Source organism: Sander lucioperca, chromosome 7 (assembly GCF_008315115.2).
Source record: "Sander lucioperca isolate FBNREF2018 chromosome 7, SLUC_FBN_1.2, whole genome shotgun sequence".
Taxonomy (NCBI): Eukaryota; Metazoa; Chordata; class Actinopteri; order Perciformes; family Percidae; genus Sander; species Sander lucioperca.
In genome coordinates, this window is record NC_050179.1 from 27,423,995 (window position 1) to 27,437,792 (window position 13,798).

Here is a 13,798-nt window from a genome sequence, read left to right on the forward strand (position 1 = left end):
TTTCCTTTTTAGGGATTCGGGCATCTGAATTTCTGAGCACCTTAGCTTGTCTCTAGTGAGTCATCACGGCCACCTCTTACATGGTTGGTGTTATAGATTTTCCGTTTTTGGCTTGCTGATTCATACACTTAATGGACAGTGCCATTGTGTTGCTGATGATTTGGCTTGTTACCTTGTTGCTGCCGCGAGCCTTGCTGTTGATGCTGGAGTCTTGACTTGCCACAATCTCCACGTTGTTGGAGGTGATGGGGATACAGGTGGAGCCATCGTCGCCAGAAAGGCAGCTGAAATTGCAGCACATGCACTTTTAGTTCTATATGGATTAAGTTTCTTAAAAACATGAAGTGCTTACAAAAATTCTTCCTGCATTTTTAATTATCAAAATAAAATAGTGGAGACATATCTATTATGCTTCATGTGACAAAGTCAGTCAAACTGCAAAGTTGTGCAAGTGACCCTAGGTGATTGTAAAAACCAACTCACATTATCTGACACTCCTGAGCGCTGCTGAGGTCTGTGGAGATGGGTCTGGTGGAATTTGACATGGTTGACCGATCAGTGCTTCCTAGAAGACCTGCTGCTCCCAATAACCCATTCAGCTCTCCATTAAAAGATGGCATTCTCAGACCATCACCTGATGGTGTATCTGAGGAAGGACATTGAATGCAGGGGTTACATTGGGATACTCTGTACAAAGATGTAAATTAAACCCAGCTGGGGAATCCAAAGCCTGCAAACAGCTCACGTTTATTCTGGAGGTTTCTTACTGTATTATTTTGACAGCGCTCACAGCAATCAAAAATTTTACGCAAATAGAATTCAAAGAAATAAACATTTGGTGTTTCAAAATGCACATTTTGACTTTAGTTGTACTTATTAGAAAGTCATCATTTCCAACTTGTATTTGTAAAGCCCCACTCAGATGATATCAATATTCCAGGGAAAAGTGGTTCATAAAAATCAAACTTGTCCTTGTCCTTAGTAACTTAAAGTGATGGTTTGGAGTAATTTCACCCTAGGGTCCTTTGCACCACGACCTCGAGCCAAACAATCCCCCAGAAGCTTTTTTTCACCTGGATCGAACACTGGGCGAGTTAGCGTTATCAGCTGGTTAGCTTAGTGCAGGCGCTAACGGATCCAGGTTTGTATCTCGTAAATTACCCCACTAATAATGCCCAAAATGATACCAAACTTCTACTGTAGTACAAATAGGTTATGTACGTACTAGTTTGTAAGTACACCAGGAGTTTATTTAAATATAACTTGCCTGCTGGCTTCTGCTCTCTGCTGCTACTGCTACCGGGCAGTAAGAGTGCTTAGGGACGTCTACAAATTACAACACCGAAAAGAGATACAACAAAAATATTTATTAATTTAATGATTAAATAAGGTAGTGTCTCCAAACTTACCTCAATTATAACTTGTCTCCTGCTAGTTGTACTATAGCACTTACTTTTAAAAAATAAGTTAAATTAATAACTATTTTTGTTGTATCTCTTTTCTGTGTTGTAATTTGTAGACGTTCCTAAGCACTCTTACTGCCCGGTAGCAGCAGAGAGCAGAAGCCAGCAGGCAAGTGATATTTAAATAAACTCCTGGTGTACTTATAAACTTTCCAATCCATGTTTATGAGTACATAACCTATTTGTACTACTGTAGAAGTTTGGTATCATTTCGGGCATTATTGGTGGGGTAATTTACGAGATACAAACCTGGATCCATTAGCGCCTGCACTAAACTAACCAGCTGATAACGCTAACTCGACCAACGTTATAACAAGGGGAAAAAGCTTATGGGGTTGTTTGGCTCGAGGTCATGGTGCAAAGGACCCTAGGGTGAAATTACTCCGAACCATCACTTTAACTCAAATAGGGAGGTGGTTCTGTAATATAACAAGGATCTTCCATGACAAAAATCATGTCACCATGACCCATATCCTAATTATTTAATTTGATAATATTATAAAAATGAGTGTGGTTAAATTGTTTAGCTATAGTTTTATTTAATTATTTGGACAGTAACAAACTTTACTACAGAGAGTCTGGCCACTCTCCATTGACAAGTGTTAACTTCCTTGAAGGCGGGTACTCTGTTGAAGTTTAAAACTATTGGATCTGCCCAGAGCCACTCTGGATCTGCCATAACCAATCGCTAACGTTTGGTCGTGACGTCGGCTTAGCATCGCTAGAGTTCGCCTTAGCCACTCCTTCACCACTAACGGAGCGAGCTGGAAAATCAAACTTTTCCCGAACCCCGTGGGGAGGCCACCAACAAAACTCAGCAAACATAGTTCTTGCTCGGGCTTTAACTTCTGGATATTCGGCAGCGTTGCCACAACGGACCAAATGGCTTCGCTCGCATCTTTCTCCGCCGCCATTACGGAACTACAACTCTAGCGCACGGCCTCAATGTCATCGTTCTTAGCCACTCCCTCTGTTCACTGATTGGACCGCCAAAAATTTGGCTGGAGAAAACCCAAGACTATAGACCTCAACAGTCCACAGCCGACTCCGGAAGTAAAAAGCCCATTGATTTTCTCTATAAGGATTTAGAATATCAGTCATAATGTGTAAACCATCCGAGGTAGACTGACCCCGAGCTGCGTGGTTGTGCAACGAAGGTTTCTGCTCCTGTAGAAGCTAGAAGTCCATATGAAATCAACCTTGTTTTAAAAAAACATGTTTTATCCGCGATTTAATGGAGAAAAACTACACTACCCACAATCCTAAGCATAACAGCAACGTCTCCGATTGGTCCAACTCACTGTTACCATAGAAACATATACCGTACCCGCGAAACCGCGAACAGCTAGAGCGAGCTTCTACCATTGAAGTCTATGATAGTTTATATACACGGTCTTGTAACTTTGCAGAACTTTTCAAAATGTTGTTTTTTTTGCGCCGAACCAAATGTGTTATGCTCACTATTCATCTTGTAGCTGGTTGGCTTGGTTCCAGACTTAAAACTCTATATATAAGCAATTTTCGAAACGTCAATGAAACAATTGAATGGGGAAAAATCTCTGGCCGTATACGTGTATGACGTCACTGACACTTAAAAAAAAAATCTAACACCCAGCAGTGTGTATTTTCTTAGCCTCCCCTTTCGAATGCAACATTTAAATTACTAATATTACTTAAAAATTATATCCTGAGAAAAGTGGATTTTGGGGGGTATAGCTCCATAGAGTCCCATTCATTCTGCACTGGCCTGTGAGCGCCCCCTATATGGAACCAGAGTGGAACTGCAACCAGTTCAGAAGCCGGAAGTATCGAGAGAGTGGAACTTTTTCCCTTATTAGTAATTCTTTGGTAGTACTGAAGGGAAATGAAAATTGAGCGCAAGTACGTAGGAGGGCAGAGCCAGGCTACCTTTTACAGAGGCTACCTGTTAGTTGAAGAGAATGGTGTCTGCAAGATGCTAATCACACCATTTTCCCTCACGTACACCAATTAATCCCCTTCATTCTGTAGCATAATACATTTTTCACACACATTTTGACACGTCAGAGCAGGAAAACCGCAGGTGGAACTAATAACATTATTAATGACTTCATTCAATTGACATTTCTCAGTTCCAAAGCCCTGCTTATGTGCATGCTGGCTCACAGCCATTACTTTCTGGGACACTTCAGTCAAACAGAGCCATGATCAATGGTATTAATTACACCTGTTCTTTACCTGTAACGATAAGTCAAAATGCCTATTGTGGAAAAGATCTATTGGAATCAAGGAAGAGCCATTAGAGTAGTTTGCTGTCTGTCCAAATTTGAATATTTCACAGCAGAAGATCCACATCTATTACAGAACCACGTCCAGTAAAATGCATGCTAATATGTTGCACACAACAATAAGCTCAGGAGTGGGGCAAATATTGTATTAGTCACCATGAATATTAATCCTGTCCAAGAGGTTTAAACCGATTTTTTTGGTATGCTTAGGCTGTAATGTTGGTCCAATCCTACATATAGCTTGGGGGGAAAAAAAGTTTTGCTTCGCCACTGTCTAAAATGATATAATCAAGTGTAGCTATGTAAATATGGTGTAGCTACTTCCCAAAACAGATAACTTTATACAAATATAAAATACAAAACACTACAATACAAAAGTAAATGACGTTAGTACAGGTGCAGGCTAGAGTCTACACTTTATGAAAACTCTGATTTATTTTTCTCCCTCCTTCCTTAAGCCAGTAACGTTAAGAGTCTTCGTTACATTAACGTTACTTGATCATTTTGGCAGGTGCGAGTTTTAAATGACCAAGTATTATCGGTACTAGGCTGCGGGAACCACAAACAAACATGAAATGAGTGTATCCAAATTATAAGCAAGAACACTGACCTTCTACGCAGTTATAGAGGCTCAAGCTAATTCTTGATAGCAGTAAAATAATTCTGGCTAAACGATGCAGTATAAAGACACACCACAATTTACTGCTTTGAAGTCACAAATGAGCAGGTGCTACAGAGATAAGTTCGATTAAAGAATAATTTGTTCTGCTTTGTCGTCGTCTGACAGCAAAAGACCCAGCATCCCTACTAGCTCGTAACGTAACGTTAACGTTAGCCAACACTTGGGACGATAAAATACTAGAGCCCTTTCCGACGCAGTTAGCTAGCTAGCGCTCTAACATTACGACAAATCTGAACACATTTCGTTGCTCCGCGAAAATTATTAAGAAAATAGATGTGTAAATGAATTGAAATCGTAACGTAACGAAAGTGAAACTGCTGTTGAGCTAACTTTACTCCAGTACAGCAGCGCGCTAAACCAACTCACGTTAGCTAAGTAGCTACCAATTTAGCTAGCTAGCTAGCTAGCATTCATTTAGCTTCTGCGGCCTAAACAGCTAGCTCAGCCGCTTTACATTACCGATTCAACTTACCGGTGCTATTCCCGGGACGGTCGAGCTTGAGGATGTCCCGGAGATGCTGGGTCGCACCCTCAATATCCATATTAGAATTGGACGCCATGTGTGAGGGAAAGGGGGAACTGAGTTAGTTTAGGGGGAGATAATTATTTATTTGACGCGATGCTGTGAGTGTCCCCTTTCGTTCACCCAGAGCAACCGTCTAAACTTCCGTTATGTCCGTGTCGTAGATTCCGACTCGTGTCCGCGTAAGGTCAATGGTTCCTATCTCTTTTCTAATCAGGTAATTTACAGACTATACACACTGCATACCGTTAATGTCGCGCTCCACATTAAGTAGCTAACACTGGAGATTTCAACGTCATGTCTGTAGCTGTTTTCTCCTTGTTTGTATACATCCTTTGCTCCTTGATCATTTTACAGCAGCTCAGCATGTCAGACCAAACCATCTATCCCAAACATACCCAACCCTTGGTGTACGCTCTGTGGCAACTCACAACAGATTAACGTTACACTTTTCTGGTTTCTAGTCTCAGATTATAACCATAGACTTTACTGGAAAATGGCCAGTATTAAATAGATATGACATTAACAATTATATGAATGAATTAAACTTGAACCAATACATTGAAAGATCAAACTCAATCACAATGTAACATGAAATCATATTGTCATATTAATGTCCAAATAGAAGTGGTTCACACACCTAAATAAGTTTAGTTACCATTTGCTTTTATTGATTTTGAATGCAGAAAGGCATCTCACTGAGGCCTCCTGGTGGCACATCGCTATACTATATTATATACAGGGAGTTTCCTCACAAATTCACCACCCATGTGAACTGTTTCTATCCCCATGCACTGGAGATCTTTGATAGAAAGGGTTTCTTAAGTGAAATGTCTTGCAATAAATGAAGTTACACATTTTATCAAAGTTTTACCTACATACACTTTAGAAAAGATGCTTCTAAAGATATAAATAGCCTACTACAAGTTTTTGATTCTTGTTTACAAATGGTCATTTTTTAACATGAGATTTACACTTAGTGGTGAAAATCATATATATATACACACACACAGTATCTCACAAAAGTGAGTACACCCCTCACATTTTAGTAAATATTTCATTATATCTTTTAATGGGACAACATTGAAGAAATTACACTTTGCTACAATGTAAAGTATTAAGTGTACAGCTTGTATAACAGTGTAAATGTGCTGTCGCCTCAAAATAACTCAACACACAGCCATTAATGTCTAAACCGCTGGCAACAAAAGTGAGTACACCCCTATGTTAAATTCCCATAGAGGCAGGCAGATTTTTATTTTTAAAGGCCAGTTATTTCATGGATCCAGGATACTATGCATCCTGATAAAGTTCCCTTGGCCTTTGGAATTAAAATAGCCCCACATCATCACATACCCTTCACCATACCTAGAGACTGGCATGGTTTTATGTCGGTTAGCCTAATAGCTGGTTTGATTTGCATTGAGAGATGATTTTATGGAAAGTACCCTATGCCAATCTCTAGGTATGGTGAAGGGTATGTGATTATGTGGGGCTATTTTAATTCCAAAGGCCAAGGGAACTTTATCAGGATGTATAGTATCCTGGATCCATGAAATAACTGGCCTTTAAAAATAAAAATCTGTCTGCCTCTATGGGAATTTAACATAGGGGTGTACTCACTTTTGTTGCCAGCGGTTTAGACATTAATGGCTGTGTGTTATTTTGAGGGGACAGCACATTTACACTTATACAAGCTGTACACTTAATACTTTACATTGTAGCAAAGTGTAATTTCTTCAGTGTTGTCCCATTAAAATATATAATGAATTATTTACTAAAATGTGAGAGGTGTACTCACTTTTGTGAGATACTGTATATACTTTAGATAAAATGTATATTTAGCTTTGTCTGAGCAACTTCTGAAAACCTATTATTTAGTCAGCGTACACTCCAGAATCTATATATGGGCTCTGATTCATGAGCATGTCAGGTGATTGACTCCTACTTCCAGACCTGAATCATCAGTCTGCTGCCCTCCACTCATTGAATCTCTGAAAGTGTTCAAATGTAACAGATGAAGTAAAAACTAGTAGTAGTAGTCATCATGCCACTGCCTCAGCAAAGTACTGATGCACCTTTTGAGGAAGTGATTGGTTCAATGAAGAAATGAATACCTGCTGTGTCAACACATGAATAATGTTGATTGTGAACTTGGGTCACACACACAGTCTCTAGTAGTAGCCCTTGTGGAACTACTACTTAAGCTTGTGGAACACCCAGAGGAAAACCTACCACACAAAAATACTGTACAGTGGCAAAATCTAGAGCATAAACAGTGGTAAACTTTTCGAATATTTTACAGCTACGACTGACTAGGGATTCACCAATCCAACTTTTTTTTTTTTCTCCTGATACAGCCACTCATGGTCTATCTTCCGATACTGAGCACAGATTCAGTCCAGTGTGCGCTTTTCCCAAATTTAAAATCTGTACACCTCACTGTGTGGAACTCATTGGCTGTATATTTATGTAAGGCGACATAAAGCCAGGGACACTAAAAACTGAGTCAGCTGCCCGTCATGACTTAATGAATTATCTACTAGAGGGAATTTTATAATAACAAAGAGAAACGGCATTTAATGTGATCGGTCACATCTGGTCGACACACAACCCACTTGATAAGGTCACTATCAGCCCAATTACAATCCGGCGGACCAATGGCTGATGTGCATTTATTTTACAAGTCTCAATCAACTGGATCACAATACATATTAACTAGGTATTGTAATTTTTTCCAGCTGATCCTCTATAGTAAGGTCACTGAAACTAATACATTTGCAAAAAGCAAAAATAATATGCACTTAAAGACACTGTCGAGAGATAAAGGATAGGAAAAACAGTCAGAGAGAATGATACGGAGAGACGAGGCCACACCATTAAGAAAAAAAAGTCCAGGTTTTATTGTCGATCGTGGCTGCAGTCCATGTTTAACTGCCAGGTGTGTGTGTGTGTGTGTGTGTGTGTGTGTGTGTGTGTGTGTGTGTGTGTGTGTGTGTGAGAGAGAGAGAGAAAGAAAGAAAGAAAGAAAGAAAGAGAGAGAGAGAGTGCAGGAGCCAATCACACAGTATGGTCAAACTTTATGTCCATGATTCTTTGGTTTGCAAGAGCAAAACCTGGCATGAGAAAGAAACACGACAAAGTTAACAATTGTGTAAAGGAAGATAAAACTCAGTTAAACACACTTTAGGTAACACACAAGTGGCATCTAAAAACAACTTATAACACAAGAAGTCAGAACTGAAAGCCAACTCTGAACATGGATCTACAAACCAGTCAACAACAGTGCTAAGAACTGAGTTAACTGTAGTGGAGTCAACAGTGAAGTAGAATGGTTAGAATTAAGTAAAGAAGGCGGGGCAGAGCATGAGTTAATGGCATCGGTCAGCGGTTTGTCTTTCTGGTGGCTTGAGTGTAGATATTGTAATGGGGGACTCCCAGCGTCATGCAGATCAGCGGAGTGGCAGACAGGGGCATCTGATTGGTCGGCCGGCTCTCAGCAAAGAAAACGCATCGCAGTTCTACTGGCTGGGGTGGTCTGAAAACCCACCTGGATGAGGTTCAGTGATTGACATCTAGAATCCGGTGTTTGCTTGTTTGTCAAGCAGACGTAAATGAGACAGCAGGAGGGAGGGATGAGTTCTCTCTCTTCTCTCCATCCTCAACTCCTATTTCCCCTCCCTCCATACTTCATCGCATGGTGCCCTTCACTATGGCCGCCCCTGTCCACCAGAGTGGGGAGGGGGGTTAGCCAAAGTTATGAATGGCCAGCCTGAACATGTCATTGGTGCACACCCATGCATCATTAATGTTCTTCAGGATGAAACTCTGATGGAAACCCATGATGGGGTCGTCATCTGCCTGCAAACACACACACACAAAAAAATATAAAAATAATTATTGGCAGGGGTTCAGGACTAAGTCAGCATTACAGTAATTTAATTTATCGGTTGTACACATCAAAGTCAGTATACTAGTTGTGGGGAGTACCATTCAGTGAAAACAGTCATGGAATTCCTTCTGTGCCAAGTCAGAAAATAATGCCAATAACGTCACCCAGGATTGGAGTTGGAGTCTACCATCTCAAAATTGAAAGCCCACCTTTAAGGTAGGGTAGTGGTTTTTGAAGATAAGAGAGATATGAGAAAAGAAGAAGACATACTTTATTGATTCCACAGGGGGGAAATTACATTTTTAAGCTGCCTTGTGAGTTTTCTTGTAAAGAAAGCATCAGTTTGATTTCAGTGTTTCTCACCCAAACACATTGTGTGCATCCTTGAGGACATACATGTTAATGCATTTCCTATGAAAACCAATGCAACTGCAACAATGGTTGCAAACTGGGAATAAGAAAAAAAAACAAAAAACAGTCTGGTTCAGGTTTTCCCCGTAAAAGGGACTGCAGGAAAAGATGCTCGAGGACAAACACCATAGCAGAAGTGCAAGTCACCCCTGAGCACATGCTGAAGATGTTGGCTGAAGCAACCAATTTCAATCAAAGTCTGTTTACAGGTCTTGGGGACTACTACTCCATATTATGTGGAAAAATGTAAGAGTGAGTACTCTTAAAAAGGAACCTACATAGTTTGTCTGTTTGATAGTATGGTAATAGACATGTTTTAAAACATAGGTGCAAACATGAAACAACATACAACATAGTAAACATACTTTAGAAATCAATGTGTGATTAGTTGGCTGTAAAACAGAGGACATGCTTTAAAGTAAGGTGTGAATGATAGTGCTACTTACTTTTAGCTGCCCTACAACCATACTCAAGATGCAGCAGTCTGGAGTTGGCTGGTGGTCCTGTGCTGTTATACTATGCGCTATTTTTGTGAAGGGTAGACTCTGGCACACACAGATGGAAGGAAAATACACAAGAGAAAAATTAATACAGATATGTGATAATGTAATAATTAATACTGAAAGAATTTAAGAAATGTAAACATTTACCCAAGATTCCTCTAACTTATCTATTTTCATTAAAACGTAAAATAATGATAAAAAAAATAAGTAGAACCTGTAAAGAAATTGTACTATTTACTACCGCAAAAAGGTTGGGGAGAAATCTGATTACTTGACTGCTGCATGTCTACACAGATTTTACAGTAAGCAGGTTACTTCAGTGCATGTAAAAGTTGTTGTCCGATAACCTACAGTACAGAATACCCTGGTTCCGTGTGTGCATCTAAACATACTGACTGACATTGCCAGTGTGTTTCTCACTTGGGCAACCAACCACCTGTTAAATATTACCTCTGTATATAGTATAAGTTACCAGACAGACTCACAGCGAGTTTCTCAACAATTGCTCTTTTTCCCTGGAACTGCTGTCCTTCCCATGTGAGACATGACGCATCAATCTGTGTGGTGCAGGACAGAGAGAGAGAGAGAGATGTGGGGGGGGGAGAGATCAGTTGCAGAGGAAGCTATTTACAGATGAAAGGTAACACTAATCAGAATCAGCTTTATTGGCCAGGTTTGCGTAGACAAACAAGGAATTTGACTCCGGTAATCTTTGCTCTCAAAAGTACAACACTTAACATATTAAGAATAAAAACAGAGTTGACAGTAATAATATTAAAAGAAAAAAGTATAACAATACAATTTTACAAAAAATATACAAAAGAGAGGGAAGGAATAGTGCAATATCAGTCAATAGACTGAGATTTTAGGATTTAAATATGAGAACACTGCAAGGCAGATCAGTGCAATGGTAACATATTAATAACAATATTGTAATTATAGGTTATAGGATTGAAATAGACATGAGGTAGATGAGCAGAACAGTGATGGTTGACTTTGTTCAGTGTGAGGGTGGGGGCTATTTCTGAGTGTTCAACAGAGTGACTGCTTAGTTACACTGTAGATTAAAAAAAAAGGTCTGATGTAGATGATTTGATGCATAAAACAAATAAAATACAGAAAGTATTTGTTGGTTTGTAGGTATTCGATTTTGAATTTTGGGATTCAAATATTCGTTTTTTGTTGTTTTTTTAAACGTGCATGCAGGCTGAAATTTACTGTGGTGTTTTGTTGGTATCAAGCTGCTAGTTGCTGGCTAATTTATACAGCAATATGTCGTCCATCTGAGCTATGGCTGGGCAATATGGCTTAAAATAAAACAGATTTTTTCACAAAAAAATTAGATTTAAGATTTTAATCGATTTGACAAAATTATATAATTATGCTATATATTCAACAACAACAAAACGGATGCTTTCACACATACATACACTTCTCGTTCCTCGCTAAAAGTTCAAATCATCTTTACTTGTAGCGCAACCTTGCCCCTATTTTCACCTGTTGCTGATTAACGTACATTAACATCCCATGGTCTTGTGAATGTAGCATACCTGTAGCAAGCTCCTTCGTAGTAACTAGCAGTAAAAAAAAAACGTCGAAGAGGAGCTCTAATTAACTTGGGATGTGCTGTGGAAACTATGTAAATAAAAAAAATAAAATCATAGATTGTTCGTCTAGTAAACTGTTAATGACTTATCCATTATTGATCAAGTGAGACTACATTAAAACGGGCCCCACTCCTATTTAAGCAGGTTCCATCATCAATTACATATGCACATGTAGGAGGTACCAAAGACGTTGTTAGATTTGTGTTGCATTTAGAGCTGGGCAATATATTGATATTATATCGATATCGTGATATGAGACTAGATATCGTCTTAGATTTTGGATATTGTTATATGGCATAAGTGTTGTCTTTTCCTGGTTTTAAAGGCTGCATTACAGTAAAGTGATGTCATTTTCTGAACTTACCCGACTGTTCTATTATTTGCCTTTACCCACTTAGTCATTATATCCACATTACTGATGATTATTTATCAAAAATCTCATTGTTTTAATATTTTGTGAAAGCACCAATAGTCAAAACTACAATATCGTTGCGGTATCGATATTGAGGTATTTGGTCAAAAATATCGTGATATTTGATTTTCTCCGTATCGCCCAGCCCTAGTTGCATTCATTAAAAAAAAAAGGTTATTTAATAAGTACAGCCCAACCCTGTGGTAAGACATTTCGTAACTGAACGAATGGTTCTGTCACACTCACATATATGGATCCAAGTTGTGATCTGTCAGAGTCGAACATCTGGTAGTAGTGCTGCACAAAGCTGGATCCTATCTGCTCCCACAGAGGCTGGTCCACCATCCTGAATCACCCTGCAACACACACTGGGAAGATGGAGAGAGAAGGAGAGCCAGTCAGAAAGACAGCAGAAAAAGTCAGTAACATATTGGGCGGGGCAACAACAAAACAGCAGGCTCCTTATTCATTAGGCCACTATAAGTTGGCTGGCTAAAAGAGTATGAAAAAAATGCGAGTCATATGCTAAACACCTTTGGGAGATCTGAAAGGTGTTCTTATTTTGTCCACCTCATTTATGGTATGTCAGTAAAGTTTCACTTAATATTAGACATACTTCTCTAAAACCATTTTTAATAAACAAACAAAAAAACATTATAGTTATATTTCAATTCATTATAATCTTCAAGCGAACTGAGTATGCAATATCGAGCCTAAATCCAATGTATATACCTTCACGCTGTACAGCCCAAAAGTGTCACAAAGGCAAATATATAGCTACACTATAAACAAAACTGTATTTACTGACTTATTTTCTGTAAGAAAAACCCCTACTTCCTTGATGCTGGCCATCATTTAAAAAAAACAAAACAACAACGACAAAACCCGGCCAGACTCGTTACCACCACACTGTTCGTAACATTAAAACTGCTTTAGCCAGTCGAGTTTTGCTAAACACGCCGCTTGGGTGACACTGACAGCACAAGTCATGTGCTTCCAACATATTAACCATACACTGTAGCTAGCTAGTTACTGGAACAAACAGAGTTCTGAAAATTAGCGATGAAGTTGAAACAACATATCATTCATACCGACGGGACATATAGCTATAGTTCTAGGCCCGCTTGGTAACGTTAAAAAAATGGAAAAGCTCTTGTAACGTTAGGGCTAGCTAGTTAACTAGTTAACTAGCTAGCCCTAGTTATTAAGCTAACTAACGTTAGCTGCTACTAGCTTGTGAGCTGTCTTGTTTGCTAACGTTTTAGCCTGTGCTGTGAGTTCATACATAACGTTAGCATGCCTCCCCGTTGGCTAATGTTAGACGTCAGGTAAATTATATTTCCAGGCGTTAGCTAACTGGCTGGCGTTGGCCTTTTCACCAGTTGCTAAAAATACCCCGTCTTCTCCAAGTGTTGATGCCTCCTCCGGGCCCGCGCGCACAGCTGTGGAACCCCGAAGCAGCTAACGTTACCCTACACAGGAGTGCCCAACGTTAACGTTAGCTAGCCCTAAACCGGTTAGGAGCAGCCAATTGAACTACTTATACTACCTTATACTTGTTCAGATTTCAGACTAAACTAGCGCTTTTTCTTTTCGCACATGTTTCCATTCACTATTCCATAAGACGGTTTCCTAAAAATAAGTAATAATAACTTACCTCTAACCAACGCCTAGGCCGAGGCCGGCTTCACGATCTCACAGTGCAGTAGTGTCTGCTGCCCTACGAGGGCACGCACTCAAAGACGTAACCGGCCCGGTGGTTTGTGGGGATTGTAGTTATTAAGTACAAGCAATGTTTAGATATGTTGTGTTTGTATGGCTTAAACAACATCTTAAAGTAAAAAATAACAAAAGGAGTTGTTGTAGCTTTTCGATTTACATTTGTGTTTTGTCTGATTTAACTTATTTGAACCTCCATTTGATTATCTTATGGCCTATGCCATTTTGCATGCATAGGCTATGCCATTGGTTATGTGATATAAATATATATATATTGGAAAATTACTCATCATCTATCTGGACTGGATTATACCTGCTA

At 39.4% G+C, this 13,798-nt stretch overlaps 2 protein-coding genes across 4 annotated transcripts in view; both read right to left on the bottom strand.

The window, feature by feature from the left end:
* The window catches only part of edc4 (enhancer of mRNA decapping 4), a 35,191-nt gene extending 30,071 nt beyond the window's left edge, over positions 1–5,120 (bottom strand). For both annotated transcript variants that reach the window (XM_036002697.1, XM_031310119.2), the window contains exons 1-3: positions 4,885–5,120; positions 484–646; positions 173–284 (exon numbers count right to left, since the gene is read on the bottom strand). In XM_036002697.1, coding sequence (XP_035858590.1) covers positions 173–284; positions 484–646; positions 4,885–4,972 — 363 coding nt within the window. In that variant the 5' untranslated portion in view covers positions 4,973–5,120. The remainder of the gene's footprint in view (positions 1–172; positions 285–483; positions 647–4,884) is intronic.
* A 2,877-nt stretch (positions 5,121–7,997) lies between these two features.
* On the bottom strand, positions 7,998–13,623 carry nutf2 (nuclear transport factor 2). 2 transcript variants are annotated; one of them, XM_031310460.2, is made up of 5 exons: positions 13,418–13,623; positions 12,007–12,128; positions 10,227–10,298; positions 9,685–9,783; positions 7,998–8,796 (listed from the first exon to the last, which is right to left on the bottom strand). In XM_031310460.2, exons 2-5 carry the CDS (start codon positions 12,103–12,105, stop codon positions 8,683–8,685), a joined length of 384 nt encoding a protein of 127 aa, XP_031166320.1. In that variant the 5' UTR covers positions 12,106–12,128; positions 13,418–13,623; the 3' UTR covers positions 7,998–8,682. The 2 variants fall into 2 exon arrangements, with proteins under 2 accessions (XP_031166320.1, XP_035858617.1); XM_036002724.1 differs by lacking the exon at positions 13,418–13,623 and adding an exon at positions 12,852–12,873.
* Positions 13,624–13,798: the final 175 nt, after the last annotated feature.

Coding starts and splice junctions, on each gene's coding strand:
- nutf2 (XM_031310460.2), bottom strand. CDS start 12,105: ATGGTGGACCAGCCTCTGTGGGAGCAGATAGGATCCAGCTTTGTGCAG. Junction 10,299..12,006: donor CACAACTTGGATCCATATAT/GTGAGTGTGACA, acceptor TGCACCACACAG/ATTGATGCGTCATGTCTCAC. Junction 9,784..10,226: donor CAATTGTTGAGAAACTCGCT/GTGAGTCTGTCT, acceptor TGTGTGTGCCAG/AGTCTACCCTTCACAAAAAT.